At 37.3% G+C, this 15655-nt stretch overlaps 1 protein-coding gene across 2 annotated transcripts in view; it reads right to left on the bottom strand.

Annotated features, from left to right (window-relative positions):
* The window catches only part of LOC100563122 (mucin-5AC), a 79058-nt gene extending 63721 nt beyond the window's left edge, over nucleotides 1-15337 (bottom strand). For both annotated transcript variants that reach the window (XM_062967607.1, XM_062967608.1), the window contains exons 1-11: nucleotides 15216-15337; nucleotides 12284-12406; nucleotides 8261-8317; nucleotides 7563-7824; nucleotides 7300-7414; nucleotides 6602-6692; nucleotides 5641-5750; nucleotides 5267-5483; nucleotides 4641-4766; nucleotides 4003-4120; nucleotides 1452-1590 (exon numbers count right to left, since the gene is read on the bottom strand). In XM_062967607.1, the coding sequence (XP_062823677.1) occupies nucleotides 1452-1590; nucleotides 4003-4120; nucleotides 4641-4766; nucleotides 5267-5483; nucleotides 5641-5750; nucleotides 6602-6692; nucleotides 7300-7414; nucleotides 7563-7824; nucleotides 8261-8317; nucleotides 12284-12406; nucleotides 15216-15288 (1431 nt within the window). In that variant the 5' untranslated portion in view covers nucleotides 15289-15337. The remainder of the gene's footprint in view (nucleotides 1-1451; nucleotides 1591-4002; nucleotides 4121-4640; nucleotides 4767-5266; nucleotides 5484-5640; nucleotides 5751-6601; nucleotides 6693-7299; nucleotides 7415-7562; nucleotides 7825-8260; nucleotides 8318-12283; nucleotides 12407-15215) is intronic.
* Between the last annotated feature and the right edge of the window lie 318 nt (nucleotides 15338-15655).

Below are 15655 nucleotides of genomic sequence, written 5' to 3'. Positions count from 1 at the left end.
GTGTAAAGAGGCAGGAAAAGAGAGAAGAGCCTTCTTCATGGGAGAAATGAGCTACACTAAACCCATACCTCTCAAGACATTAAAGGAGGGAAAATGGCACCCTGCGTTGCAGCAAGAAGCAATCATTCTAAAAAAGTATTGTGAATAAAGTATGTCCTCCCAGTTAGAAACCAAACCATACATTTTAATCACTAGTAGAATGCAAATACTCTTCAAAGGAAGAGTTACTAAAGGCTAGACTGTTTTAGCATTGCTCATTTTTTTAATCGGGGTGTAGTAGAATTGCCTTCTTTGGAGGTTTTTAAAAAGAGGCTAGATGGCCATCTGCTGGGAGTGCTTTTATTTTATACAGTGTTCCCTCCCTACTTTGCGGTTCGCTTTTTCTCCCCCACTGCATCGCGTTTGTTTTCCTGAGTGGTGGCGCATGTGCAAAAGGTGCCAGTTTCCCTTTTGCGCATGCGCCCTCCCTCTCAGCAGCGTCCAGCTGGGCCACTCTGGATGCTGACAGAGGGAGGCACATGCACAAAAGGATAACTGGCAGGCACCGGAAAGGAGGGGGCCAAGAAGAAGCACAGGAAGAAGGCTTGCGAAGGGAAGAAAGACCACCTATTAATATAATGTGTAAATATTAAAATAAATATAGCGTCCCTTCTTCACGGATTTTCACTTATTGCGGGTGGTCCTGGAACATAACATAACATAAACATACAAAAAGTGAGGGAAAACTGTACTGGCAATACAGCAGGGGTTTGGATTGGAGGCTCTTGTGGTCTCTTCCAACTTTATTATTCTATTTTTCTTTTCTCTTTTTAACCTTTCAACATCCTTCCATAATAGACTTTATTGCTGGGAAGGGGCATTAAGGTGATTTTCCCCATACTGGTTCTGTTGAGCATGAAATGTGCTCTCCCACGAAAGTCTTTCCACCAATGTATGTTAATATGTGTGGCTTTATGTACATAATTATTAATGAAAGAAAAACCTATTTTAATTTATTTATGATAAGGAAAAGACTTGTGTGACTTGCCCTTACAATGTGGTGGATGGATATTCAGATATAGCCCTACCTAGTACCTAAAGGCAAAGTAGAAACTAGAACACAGGAGTTTCTAGGCACCACTTTATCTCCCTAACCCCAAGACTCATTGCTTTAACTGTAAGATTATGAAACATGAGAAATTCCTCAGGAAGACCAGTTGCAATACTTCATCATGAAACAACTGCAACATTGATTGAAATCCATTTTATAATACATGTTTTGTTAGATTCATTCTTAAATTTCCAGTCTGCAGAAATCATTGTGGCTTCAGTGGTTTGAATTCAATCACTATTTCTTCCTGTGCCATTTTGAATACTGTTTCCAAGCAATTACTGTGCCTCCTAGTAATACATATGAGGAGTTTTTTCATTGTAGAACCTGCCCTGAGAGTTAAAGTCTTAATAACATTTACCTTAGTGAGGACATAGCTACAGTCACCAAAGACGGAATACTGCTTCCCATCAAATGTTGTGATGTGGGAGCCTCCTTGGATGGAGCATATGCCTGGGCAGGACTGACTGACACATGTCCATTGGCCTCCAGTACATTGACTGGAGAGAAAGTGGGAGAGGAGAAAGAAATGATCATCAGGTTACATAAACATAAATGTACTAATAAAACATTTAGATTTTGCGAGATGCCTACATTCAAAGATATGACATAACAACACAGTTATTCCCTGAAATTGTATTTCAGTGACCAAGCAAGGGTCTTAAATTAAATCTGGTATAGAAATAAATTTGAGTATTTCAACAAACAATTTTTATGCATTTTATTTTCAAGGCGTGAACATTAATCTGCTCTCCAAAATTATCCCTGAAATTCCTTGTAATTATAATGCCAAAGACCCTCCATATGTTGCAAACATTCAATGAACACAGACTATCTGGATATGCTATCCAATTATATTTGATTTCAATATTTGATATCTGGCAGTTGAGAATTTTGCAGTTTGTGATATCTGGCATGCAGTATCACTAAGTATTTGACACTTTATTTTTAAATTTTTAATAGAATTTTATTTTAAAATTGTAAAACACCCACAATACATATTGTATATACACATACACATACATAGACAACCCGCCACCCACAAAACAATTACCCCTCAACTCACACCCAGTGCGCCCCACCACCTTGACTCCCGACACTGAACAATGTAGAGTTTATGCATAATTTTGTTTAACCCTCTGTGCTTCTGGATCAATAAATTTCCCTTGTTTTTATTTCTTAGATTCCCCTGTCAGATATGCTAAGGCCAGCTTCCAATTTCTTTCAAAAACGTCATGACTTTCATGTTTCAGATTGCTAGAAATCTTGGCCACTGATGTTAAACTTCATGTTAAGCCCACTGATTTGGCTATGTACAGTGTGATCTCCATATCTGCATTCTTGGAAATGTGAAACCACAGATACAGTGAATCTATTGAAATGAATGACTTCCAGCATAAACATGCCATAGAATTATGCTGGGAAATTCCTAAGAAGAACACCTCTGTGGCATTTCTAATACCCCAACATGGCTCTATGGTCAACTTCTGAGAAGCAGCAAGTCGCTTCTGGTGTGAGAGAATTGGCCATCTGCAAGGACATTGCCCAGGGGACACCCGGATGTTTTACCATTCTATGGGAGGTTTATCTCATGTCCCTGCATGAGAAGCTGGAGCTGATAGACAGGAGCTCACCCCGCTCCCCGGAATCAAACTGCCGACCTGGCACAAGGGGTGCGCTATCAGGGGCTCCATAGAATCATTGGGGGAGATGTAGAAAATGCCTAAGGAGGACACATTTTTTCCAGAATGGATAAGTGAATTCATTAAGTACAGCCTCTGTAGTTATGGGGATCATACTGTGATGACTCAACAGTTGGCTCAACAGTTCTGTTCCAGTTGGGACTTGGCAATAGGATTCATATTTTTATTAACATGGAACAATGTGTTCTTAAAAATATTATATTGAAAATTTGGTAGCAGTGAGTTTTACTGCTACTACATGTTCACTATAGTGTTTTTTAAGAACACACCTAGCATGACTGATGCATGGCAAAGGAACCTAAACAACAGTGAACATAACCGTCTTCAATCTGTTACTCTAATTTAGAAACCATGTTGAGTTTTAAAAGGAGGCAGTATTCCTTGGAAGATAGGTTGGAAATTCCTGTAACATCTGATAGTACAGGCAGTCCCTGGGCTACAAACATCCAACTCCTAAATGACTCCTAGTAAAGAACAGAGGTGAATAACAGAAAGTGAGAAAAATCTATCCCTAGGAATGAAGTTCACTCCTGGAAGAGTTATCATGGAAAAAAGGTACCTCCCCTGAAGCTTTCTCACCAATCCCTGCTTCCACAACAAGCCACGTTTTTCAAAAATCTAATAGGAGCAGAAAGTGAGGTGACATCTTCTGAACAGGGGCACAGATAGCAGAACAGACACCATGGGGTTGTTAACCCTTCCCTATGCTATCCAAAGCATGCATGCATGCATGTGTGTGTATATAGAGTTACACTTAAAAATGCACCTGTTCTGACTTACATACAAATTCAACTTAAGAACAATTCTACAGAACCTATCTTGTTGGTAACTTGGGGACTGCCTGTATTTGATCATTAGTATGCAAAACTATTTAGCACTAGATTTCTATATGATAGTTGACATTAATGGTATTCTTGTCATAGCCTTTAATGGCAATATAAATGACATGATTCATAAGCTTACGAAGAAGAGAGTTGCACAGTTCATTTGTGGCACTATGACATCTACTTAGATTAATTTCTCAGGACAAGCATCATTTTGTCATGTACAGACTAAAAAAGTAGAACAATTATTATTTATGTTCATGACATGGCATCTGTGGTTTTAGCAATTACACCCAATAATGATCAGCTATTGATACTATCAAATTCTGTATTAAAAGAAAAACAGAATCCTAACAATTCAATCTGAATGATCCCATTATCTTACCATGAACTGCACTGAGATGCAAAGGAAGCCCCAGGAGCATAGGTATCCCCATTGTAAGTACAATGACAGTCCTCAAGAGGGATGCAACCAGAGTTGTTAATGTCATCATACACAGTACCTGAAAGAAGTTACATCCAATATTAAATTGCTGTCACAGAATCCATTAATTTTATGAAGTGCAGAGAAAATGATGCCATTCAAGTATTTTTTATTTCTTAGTAACACAGAACAACACAGGCAGAGATACTGGTACTAAAATGGAATGGAAAATGGAAGTAAGAAGAATCAAGATTTTTTTTTCTTATTTTATTTTTTCCTTGAAGACCATATAAATTATTATGCCAGATTCATTTAGCTGAATTTTCATTTCTCTTGACATTATTGTATAGGACAGAACCCTATTGGCTACTCTCACTGATATAATAAATGATCCGTACATTTAAAGATGTGCAATAAGGCAACCAGTAAACTCATTGTACAACGTCTTGCCATCTCTATTTTTAACTCTTCCTAAGAATGTTTTTATTTTTAAAAGTTAATTGCTGTTTTTTTTTCCTTGAGGGCCAGGAAACTTTGATAATAATAGGGAAGAATGAAGGAAGAAAATGGGAAAAGGAGGGACCTTAATGTTGACTTACCTGCGGGACAAAAGCAGCCATCCCTACAGTGATCTTCACAGACTTGGGATCTTTCAGGATTGGTACAGGTGTCAGAACAAGGAGATCCACATTCTTTGTGCTCCATATTGAAAGGGCAGCTCTTGGCTGAAAATAGAAACAAATTATTATACATAGCCTCCATATACTGATGTGTGTTTTGTGTATGTGTTAGTGTGCAACTGGTCTAAACAGAAATATAAAGATTGGTGTTTCATCTTCTAGCTGTCTTTAGTTTGTCATGATATGAAGTATGGAAAACAAGTTCTGTGAGGAAAAACTGAAGAAACTGGGTATGCTTAATTTGGAAAAGAGAAGACTAAGATGAGGTCTGTAGTCTTTACATGCTTGAAGGGGGATTGCACAAAAAAAGGATCTCCAGCCTTAATACCAAGAGGGCAGGATTATATCCAGTTGATTTTACAGCCAGGTACATGTTGGTAGAGTATTAGGAGAAATATCTGAATGAAAATGGAACTCGACAGTGAACAAATAAGACAGGGATTGATGGACTTTTCCTAGTTAGTGGTTGGAACTCTCTGAAGAGGATTCTCTAGATTTGAAGAAGTTTCCCAGAAAAATGAAAAATCCTTTGCAGACATACTCACCACACAGGCCTTCACTTCTCCATTCAAGGGGCTGGCCGCCAGCATGAGCACATTGTCTAGAGTATTCAGCAAAAGTGTCACACATACAGGCATCAGTTTCAGACTTCTCACAGTTGCACAAGTCATGTACGCAAGCATCAGCATAATCTTCCATGGCCACTAATGCATTGCAGCCCAAGAATGCTTCACCAGTCAATATGGTTTCACAGACAGAATTCTGGAAACAGGAAACCAATATAAGATGTGTTATATAAAACACTGGCAAGTATTGAATTACAAATGTAGTTGAGAGTCTTGATAAATTAGATTTTATTCCTAGGAGTTCATTATTTTAATTTTTCCTTTCATAGAGGAGCAAAAAGAAAGTTGCTTACAAATTCACTACTGCAGTTGCTTGGAGCTGAAGGGAGGGGATCCTGGCATTGTTCTGTGGGCCCATCCAACTTTTGCAGGTTTCCAAATTGCACAGGATTCAATATTATGCCTGCAGAAAATGTATAATGTTATACGCGACCAATACACTGTGAACAAAAACTAGAAAGTAAAACCTTTGGCTAGGCCTTCTTGAAGTTCCCTTGAAGTGAACCTGGTCCTGATGAAGGACTGTCATGCCATGTTTCCTCGTCTCCATAATGATCCTCATCAAGTAGAGATGATCAACCTTGATACAGGCTGAAAGATGGAACTGTCTGGAGCAGGCTGCTTGCTGCTTTGCTATTACAGATCCACTGCTTCTCTCATTTGGAACAAATTACAGTCCCAGATTTCTTTCTATTCATGTCACCCTATAAATAGAGTGCTCTCTTCAAAGGAACTTATGAGATGCTCAGACTGTGATGTTTTTGGTGCCAGATAAAGACAGGCATTTAGATTTTAGGACTGTTTTAATATATTTTGTGACTCTTTTATTGTGCTTGTTACTGTATTCTTTTACCTTTTGTCAGGTACCCAGAGAATATTGGTAACTGGGCAGAACACTTTGAAGGAATGAAGGAAAGAATGAATGTGGTATACACTTGGGGAAGTGTTTACCACATTTCAGATAGAAGTCCACTTTTGAAAACTGCATTATCATTTTTACATGATTAGTTACAAGAAAACAAGCAAAGTGTAGACAAAAAACTCTAGGCAAAACAAAGATGCTATAGGCTAATAGTATTTATAAGAGATCATTCAAACAGACATGTATTAATCATTTTAACACACTGTACAGCTGTCAAATCAAGTCTTTTACGAGCATGTTTGCCAAAATAAATATTGTCTTTTAACAAACAGACAGTATCCCATGTTTAAAAGCAATAAAAAGAGAACTGCTTGTATTTTTTCTTTACTTACCATTGGAAATAAATTCATTGTATGTTGTGATTCCATTGAAGTCCCCGCAAAGACCGCAAGTTTGATTCATATATTTTTCATCCAGTTCCACCTAAAGCCAGTGAGAAGTAATAGTGAATATCTAATTCACTGAATATTATGATTGAAGGCTACAAGTGATGTCAAAATTTGCATGACATTCATTAACCAGTTATCTATGGAGATGGATCAAATATTTGCAATCAAATTGACAACTACCCAACTGGTTTGATTTTTAATGACTGATGGTAGAAGTTATTTTCATTTTATATCTGATTTTGAAACTCTCTTCAGATATTGGGGACACAATGGTCAAATGTAATGGTTGTGTCAGAATGTCATGCCAAGCTACCATAACAAGAACAAGCCAAAGTAGATCTTCAGCCAGTCCTCATTCCCTGTACCTTATATGGTGCACCCTCAAGATGGAGTTCAAAGGTTTATACTTTTAAATCCAGGAAATCACAGTTCAATATGTTAGCAAAACTCGGATTACTGTTGATGTGTTTCAACAAACCATTAATCAAAAACTATTTGTTATTTATACAGGCCATAGTTAATGTAAACCATAGTGTATTGGATGTTATTAACACAACAAGCTACAATAGATATAAATTAAGGCTGAAATTCTGAACTATTTCTTTTAACCATAATTTGCAATATCTTGATTTGATTCTTACCAAAAGGGCATCCTGTTGGTTCCAGGTTAAAAAAACACCCAACTTGGATGTCACGGTCTTATAACCTGAGATTTCCTCTATCAGGATTCCTGAATAACTGTAAGGTGGCTGAACACTGGCAATAAAGCAAAATTGATCAGAAGGCACAAATGACAAATATAAAATTATCATTAATAAAGATCTAAATTTCAATTTTTCAGGGAAAAACTTCCTGCAGAGAAATAATAAAAAGATAAGATTGTTTCAAAAATGGCTAAACTTACTGTTCTCCATTGACAGTAATAGTGTTTGGGGTCAGTTCAATGCCTGTTCCATCAAGCTTCATGAATATGTGCTCAATGGTGGGAACTTTATCAACCACCTTACGCCGTATTTGGATGTTGAAGTCTTCATAAGAGGATTTGCAGTGCGATGTAAAAACATAATTGCAGAGTCCAGGGAAGTTGTAGATATTTCCATCATAGGTCTTGTAGTGGAAGTTGCCCCATGTGCTGCACAATCTCCCATTATGAGGAGGATTTATAGCTGTGGGTTCAAAAATAATCTGTAAAGGTTCTATGCTGATTCATTGACTTATCAATGTCATAATTTCAATTGATTCTATCTCCAAAATAGTTTCAGCACCTTGGATAGATTTTTCAAACTTTGGGTTAAAAATTGTAGGGGATTTGCTGCACAATTGCTTGGAAGCAACCATGCATCACTAAAATTGTCTTCTACATTATTATATTATAATATTCCCTCAGTTCACCTCAGACTTATGCCTATAATTCCTCTGTAGAGTCCATTTCTCCTGTTTTCATCTTTAATTAATATGCTAAACCAATTACCTTTTCAGTCTCTATTCTTATTTTCTGGAGTTCAGCAGCTGAAAACTGATTGCAATGAATTGAAATAAAACCAATTCATCATTGTGAAAAGGGTTTGGTTGACAGAGTAATCTAATCTTTGGCAAACTTACCTTTGACAGCTAGTGTTGTTTTCACTGGTGGGATGATGGTCACTTGGCTTTGAGGTTCTAAGGTGATATAAAGGAAACAAATATAATTATACTTGTTACAAATATTGCTGCAATCTGAAAATAAAGGTTGAGAAAACTAATATTAAATGGTTTGGGTCCTGCTTATCTTCACGACTGTATCTCTTTCTATGAACTGGTGTGAGCACTAAGATCGGCCAGGGAGGCCCTTTTCTCGCTCCCACCTCCATCATAAGCATGGTTGGTGGGGACAAGAGAGAGGGTCTTCTCGGTGGTGGCTCCCCGGCTGTGGAACTCTCTCCCTAGGAAGATTAGACTAGTACCCACCCTGTCCACCTTCCAGAAAGACTTGAAGATTTGGATGTTCCAATGTGCCTTTGAATAATGGATTAGCTATTAATCACGTCTACCTAGCCCTAATATTATGGTTGGATCTCCAGAACTTTATTCCCAGCCCTGCCCCTACAGTTTTACATTTGCACAAGCCCTTGTCCCGCCCTATTAGCTTCAAATCTGCACTCGCCCATTCTTGGCTACTGGTTGTTTGATGTTTTATATTTCATTGGTTTTACTGTTTTAATATATTTTACTGTTATATGTTTTTAATTGTGTTATTTGTAACTTTGTTTAGATTGGGCTTGGCCCCCATGTAAGTCGCCCTGAGTCCCTTCAGAGAGATGGAGGTTGGATATAAGAATAAAGTTATTATTATAAAGTTATTAATATTAAAACCTCTTTACTGCTAAATGTTGTTATCTGTCTCTTCTCACTTTTGCCACTCTGGACCTTATGATTCTTCAGTGAAAATTACCAGCCCCATTCCAGATGACAAGTGATGTAATTCTGAGAGCACAGATTACAAAGAAGGAATTTAACTCTTTTAAGAATATAAACAGCACAATCATCAGTTAACCTTTGGGGAATATGTGCCATTTATTTCCAAATGCATACACAAATAATTTCAACATTTTTTAAAAACTTTAATGAAGTGTTCATTAACTGGGAAAATGTTAACGATCCATTATTACTTCCTTCAGGGATACAATGCCAGTTGTGTAAAAATGCACATGAATAATAATTTAATTTGAAATCATCAAAACTCCAAACATGATACTGACTGTATATCATGTAATCCAATCTCTACCATCTACATCCAGCCACACATAATTTCTTTCCCTTTACCTAATTTGTAAAAGCCTTGCACAGACCCTTGCAGTGTGAAAGAAATTAAATCTATTCACTACATTTGGGTCTTATTCTAAATGAAACTGGAACAGTACATTAAGTCATTAAGGTTTTGACAAAATAGCTTTATGTTTATTCTTATGCTTTAGAGAATATCTCACAGCTAAAAGTGCAGTTAAAGAGTTCTGGACTTATTGTCGTTTTTCAGTACTAAAACACCCTTCTTTGTCCTATATAAACATCTCTAAAAGTGTGGTGCATCTTAGAATCTTGTGTGTATCTTATGTATGGGATTATACTTCCACAGCTTGGCCACATCTTGGGAGTGCTCCTGGATCTGACCCTCCACATGCCAGCTCAGGTAGATGCGATGGTTGGGAGTGCTTTCTACCTGCTTTAGCTGATCTACCAGCTGAGCCCCTTCCGGTTCCTGGGGTTATTTGGGACACTGATCCAGAAAACCGTATTGGATAGACCACATCCACCCTATCTCCTTAAATATGGCTATCATGATTTCTGATGGGCAAGCAGATGTCTACTGATAGTTGTCATATGTTTGTATCTCAAAAGTGGGTAGCCGAAAACTGGTGTCATTCTTTGAATCAAAATGTGAAATATACCCAGAAAGATGGCTAATATATGAGGTGCCTTAATGTGTATGGGTCAGTCACGCTGATGGAAGTTCTGATGGAAGTTCAGGAATGAAGACATAGTGTGGCATATATTTAATTATTTTTCAGATAATTCAGTGGGACCTAAATATGTTTTGTTTTACTGGCTTTGGATCATGCTCTGTTCCTTCTAGAATATTTTTAATTTTGGATTTTCGCTTTCATGTCTAGCAACTCTGTTACTGTTACTTTAGCTAAGGGAATCCAGTTTGAAGTATACCATACACTGTAGTAATGACAGGAATAGTGCCTGGAAGCAAAGAAAATTGCTTTATCTAATTAGTCAAGGGCACAATATAACATTTCAGAATGATAAAATTACTGTATGCTTATACCAAATTTTCCCCAGCCCTTTGGGTGGGACGGAAGCTGCATAAAAGCGAGAGTGTATGATATTATTCACTATCATGGGTGTATCACTTGTACACCCATACTCACATTGAGCATATTTGTACATCTGTAACATGCAAATACAGTTCTAGATTAGATACCTGCACAGTGCATGGGTGTTTGCACAGCTCTTAACTGACCAAATTCAATATAATCCCAATGTAAACAGAATTTAATCTGCTATTCACCACCTGAGAAGCTAATACTTAACACCCAATATGTTTCCTTGAGCAACCTTGAGGCTCAAATTTCATTATAAAACAGAACAGTACAGATTTTGGATTTATATCAGCTAGTTCATGAAGTAAATTAAATCAAAAGTTAGCATATTTAGGACAGTTTAGATGCATAGCAGCTGATCATGAAACTGGGATGAAAAGCAAAAGGAAAAGAGGGGTGGAGTTGCAAATATATCCAGCAAGCACTGAATGCAGAAAGAGAAATTCTGCCATGACCCTTTTCCAAGTCTAGCTTTGGAATTGACATTACCCATGGACCATGGGAGATTGAGATTGACAAAAGTTGTTGTTAAAATAAGTTTTTACTTTGTTCTCCATTCCTATGTTAATTGTATCTGGAATACCTGGAGGTTTCCCCCCCTTCTCTCCACTGTTGCTTCTCAAATCATGCTTGATATATTTCAAAGCCCCGTGGTATTACATTGTCACATAGATGATGGAAATGGCTTTCAATTGTAAAAGAAGAAAAAGAAACAGCAGCAGCAAAAAAGTGATTCTGAGTAAGTATTAGGGAAAACTTTCTAGTGTTATATTTATTTGGAAGTGGAACAGATAGCCTCAGAGGATGACACATTGTCCTTTGTCAGAAATATTTAAGAGCATAGTCAGCTACGAGTTGCTTTCCTGTATTAGTGAATAATTGGATAAGAAGATCTTTAAGGTCTCTTCAAGCCCCCTTGAGTCCCCATGGGGAAAAAGGAGAGATATAAATGATGATGATGATGATGATAATTCTGTCTCCTTGATTCTACAATTTCCACCTCTTTCAATGCCAAACCACTGCAGGATGGTTTCTGTAATGGTGTGGTGGCTGGCAACTTCACTGGGTCAATGGATCTGCACTGGGCTCTAGTCCAAACTTCAAAAGTATCATCTAGGTGCTTAACCTATTTGAGGGATAGGGTTCATCTCTTAGAGTTTGGATGCAAGCCCAGAATGGATTCACCACACCATTGGCATGGAAGGATGAATAAATTTTCAAAGATGATCAAAATGTTATGAAAATCTGTTTTTCAAGTGTCAGGAAAGTCTGTCAAAGAGACTCTCTGTAGTTCAGAATGCATTCACACAAAGCCTTTTTTTGACAGAATCTATGCAGAAAATGTTGCTATCATACACAGAAAATGCTGTTTTCTATGCAAAAATATAGTGTCTGAGTTCTGTACAAAATAAATACCAAATTGTGAACAGTGTTACAAAACTACAATTCTTGGAAACTTTCTCACAATGAGAAGAAAATTGCTAAAACTACTTGTCGCTTTCTCTAGTTTAGAATGTAATTAATGAAGATTTATATTCTGAGTGTTTGTACTGTATTCTCTATAATAAGCCCACCTCAGCATGAAAGAAATTACAGTCATGCCCTCCTGCTCCTGTCTACTTCAGAGACAGAGAAAAAGATCAACCTGAACAGTGGGCTTTCTTCCCAGATGAACCAAAAGCAACTTACTCCAGTCCAGTCCTACCCTTCCCCATCACCACCTGTCCCATCCCAAATAATACGGAGAAGAAACACCTACGGTCATGTGTCGGCTGCACAAATGAAAGGTCATCATAATATTCTTGCTGTTGACTATACTGCTGGTCTTCATACTGGGTTTGTTGATCTTCATACTGGTTTGGGTATTCAGCTTGGCCTTTTACTGTGAAAAAATCATTATTGAACTTGTTAAGAAATTAACCTGAAACTATTTTTTCAGCTACCAACACCCACCAGACCTTTATTTGTGAGTTAATAAAAATGTGTTATCATTCCAACTTACTTGACTAAACAGAACCCAAAGCAGCTAATGAAAGTAACAAAATATCAGTTTAAATTACAAACTTCAAAGCATGACGCAATCCCCTAAGATGTATCCATCCCTTTCTTCCAAAATCTACTAAAAACTACCCCTTATTTTTCACTTATTTTCTAAAAGCAAGAAAAGGGCAGAGGCATCAGCATCCAGGAAAGTTTATTTAATAGATAGCAAACACCAGTCTAATTTGATCTTGTGCCAACAGGACTACATTGATTTCTCTGTTTTAAAAGGCCACCTGAATTGTGGCATTATTGGACATACAGTGAATATGCAATTTTGCAGAAAGGATAAGAGTACTTCCATGTTCTCCCTGGTATTCTTGATTCAGTAGACATATTCCATATATCTGGAAAATATATGAATGGTATGTGCAGTGGTTTGTGATCTGGGTGTGAATGCCAGACGCACAGGTCTACATTCAGATACTGCTATTTTTTTCCTTTTTGGTACTTTTAATTCCACTGGAGCAGGGCCATCTTGCTCCATTTCATAATACATTTCATATTTACATGTTGTGCAAAGTGGAATTTTTCTTTTGTGTGCCTTCTGTGTCCTACCAGTGAATTTACAGGGTAACTTTGAGAGAGGGAGAAAATATCCCTCAACATTTAGCCTGTTGTACTGAAAACAACAGAGTCCTAGGATTCTTTAAAGACTGCCAAATCTATCATAGCTTGAGGTCTCATGGACTACAATCCATTTCATATATCAGATAGTGTGGGATATAGTTCATGAAACTGAAGCTCTAATAGATTAGATACTCTTAAAGGTGTAGAGTCAGTGTGATATAATAGTCTGAGTGTTGGAGAAAGATTCTGGAGTCAAGGGTTTAATTTTCTACTCAATCATAGAAACCTACTGAATGGCTTTGAGCTAATCAGATTCTCTCCACCTTAAAGAAAAGGAATGGCAAATACGTTTTTCAAAACAACCTTGCTACCCCCCCCCCCCCCCGGCCAATAGAATATAAAAACACCATAAGTTGGAGTTGACTTCAAAACACACAACAAAGTCTTACTGACACCACTGGATTCTTTATTTCTGTCATTCATCATTTAGTAGATCCTAGCACTGAAAAGTTTCAGCCACTTTAGACTTTTCTTGGAAAAATGCCCCAACCTGCTGGTGATTTTGTTCCTTTTTTTCCAGGTTTTGCGATGGAGGGAGGTGGGAACTCAATAGTATTTGTGATATTACTGTATTATAGATATTGTTATAAAGCCAGGCTCATTTTACGTCTAATCTGTCCCTTGATAAACCTTATGATAGTGTTGGGTTTTTCATTGCTGTTGCATCTTGAACTGACGTTTTCGCAGAGCTATCAAACCAGTGGATAGCAGTTTTAACAGGATCTGGATTGCATTGTTACAATTTTACAAAGTCCTGGCAAAAATGCCAATAAATCAAAAGAAGAAAAAACTACTTGCATATCTGTTTGTCAGATAAAATATTTTCTTTATGTTATGTTTAAGCAGTGACATATTAAAATAGAAGCCAAGTTAGTACCATTAGAGGACTTTATGACTTTTTTGTATATTTATATTTAATGTAAAGCATTTATAAATCATTATGAAATAGCTGTGTTGAATTTTATGCTACCTCTCTTGTACAAATATGCAAGAGATGGTATCTTACAGAAGGTTTGGTATGAATGATAGAAGTGTACTGGCTTGCATGTAAACTACATAAATTGCTCTGCTGTGAAAATGCTCTCCATGATATTTACAGATGAAGCAGATTATAAACCACATAGTTTAGGTATTTGCAATTATTCTGAGCAAAAGTGGGGAGAGAGAAAGTATTTACCAAAGAACAACATATATATGCCTGTGATGCTGAAAAAATAATTAGCCATGGGTTTGGCTGTATTTAGTTCTTGAATTTTTAATGCCATCCACTTCTTTAGGTGTCATCAAGTACATTTGTCCCATTTTGTAAATTTGGTGTTCAGAATTGTCTTGAAATCTATCCCTATATGGGAGCTTAGTGAACAAAAAGGAACATTTTTGCATTTGAGATCACTGCAGTTGCCCAACTTTAGGGATTGTCTTTAACTCAAAGTATTGGCTCTTTTTTCCACGACAGTTAAGCTCCATACATCCCAAGGGATGAATCCCTTTTATTCACATACTTTGAAGGCCAACAGAAACCATGTTGACATAAGTTTGTTATTTTTGTGCTAGTATGCTTTTGACCAAAGAATACAAATTCAGCTGAACCTAAGAATCCCTGTTCACTGAAATAAGCATGAGATTTTTTTTACTGCTTTCAATCTGATGGTTTCACAAGAAATCTACACAGTGCTTTGCTTTTGTTTGCCTAATAAATCCATCAGGTTGTAACCTTCAATGCTCATATTTTCCTAAATCTAATTTATATGAATTCCCCAAAAGAGAGAGAGATGCTTGAAAATGGTGGAATTAATTTTAGATTTTTTAAATGTTCACTATCTATCTAAAAACTATATCAAACAACTCTTAGGCACTATGGCAATAAAAATGAACACACTGAGATACAAATCCAGAGTGGATTTTCAGTCCTGATAAAAGTTAATGAGGCAAAGCAAAGAAAGCCACTGCAGTCATTGGACCTTGGGGAAGCCAGGCATAAGCTGTACTCAGAAAATGAAGTTCTGTTAATAGATTCCTACCTTTGCTGTGTGTTAAGGCGATCACTAGAATGGGTATCCATAGTGGTATCCTTGCCCCCCTGCCTGTCCCCATCCTGGCTGGAATTCGGCAGCATGTACCGAACGACAGGCTTGTGAGGAGGCACCTGTCTTTGGATGGCTCTTATATAGCAGGAGTGTGGATTTTGGCTTGATTCCCAGATTGTTTCACAAGTTCCCAGAGAGGTGGGGCTTTAGCAGGTGTACAGGTAAACAGATGATGCTCTTCTACTTGGTTAGGGGCTGGGCAAGTGTATTTGCATTTGGGGAGGAGTATTAATTTTTAAACTTTCCCTATTCCCTATGAAGGAACTTAGAAATTAACAAGCAACCAAAATTTGCATTTCTGTATGGCTATTTTTATCCCACTGCTTCTTCATATTCTTTTTCAGCAGATGTAATTAAATAATCTTCTAGGAGTA

The sequence above is a fragment of the Anolis carolinensis genome, chromosome 1 (assembly GCF_035594765.1).
Source record: "Anolis carolinensis isolate JA03-04 chromosome 1, rAnoCar3.1.pri, whole genome shotgun sequence".
Lineage (NCBI taxonomy): Eukaryota > Metazoa > Chordata > Lepidosauria > Squamata > Dactyloidae > Anolis > Anolis carolinensis.
The sequence above is the reverse complement of the archived record's forward strand: the minus strand, read 5'-3'. Positions and strand labels throughout refer to the sequence as shown.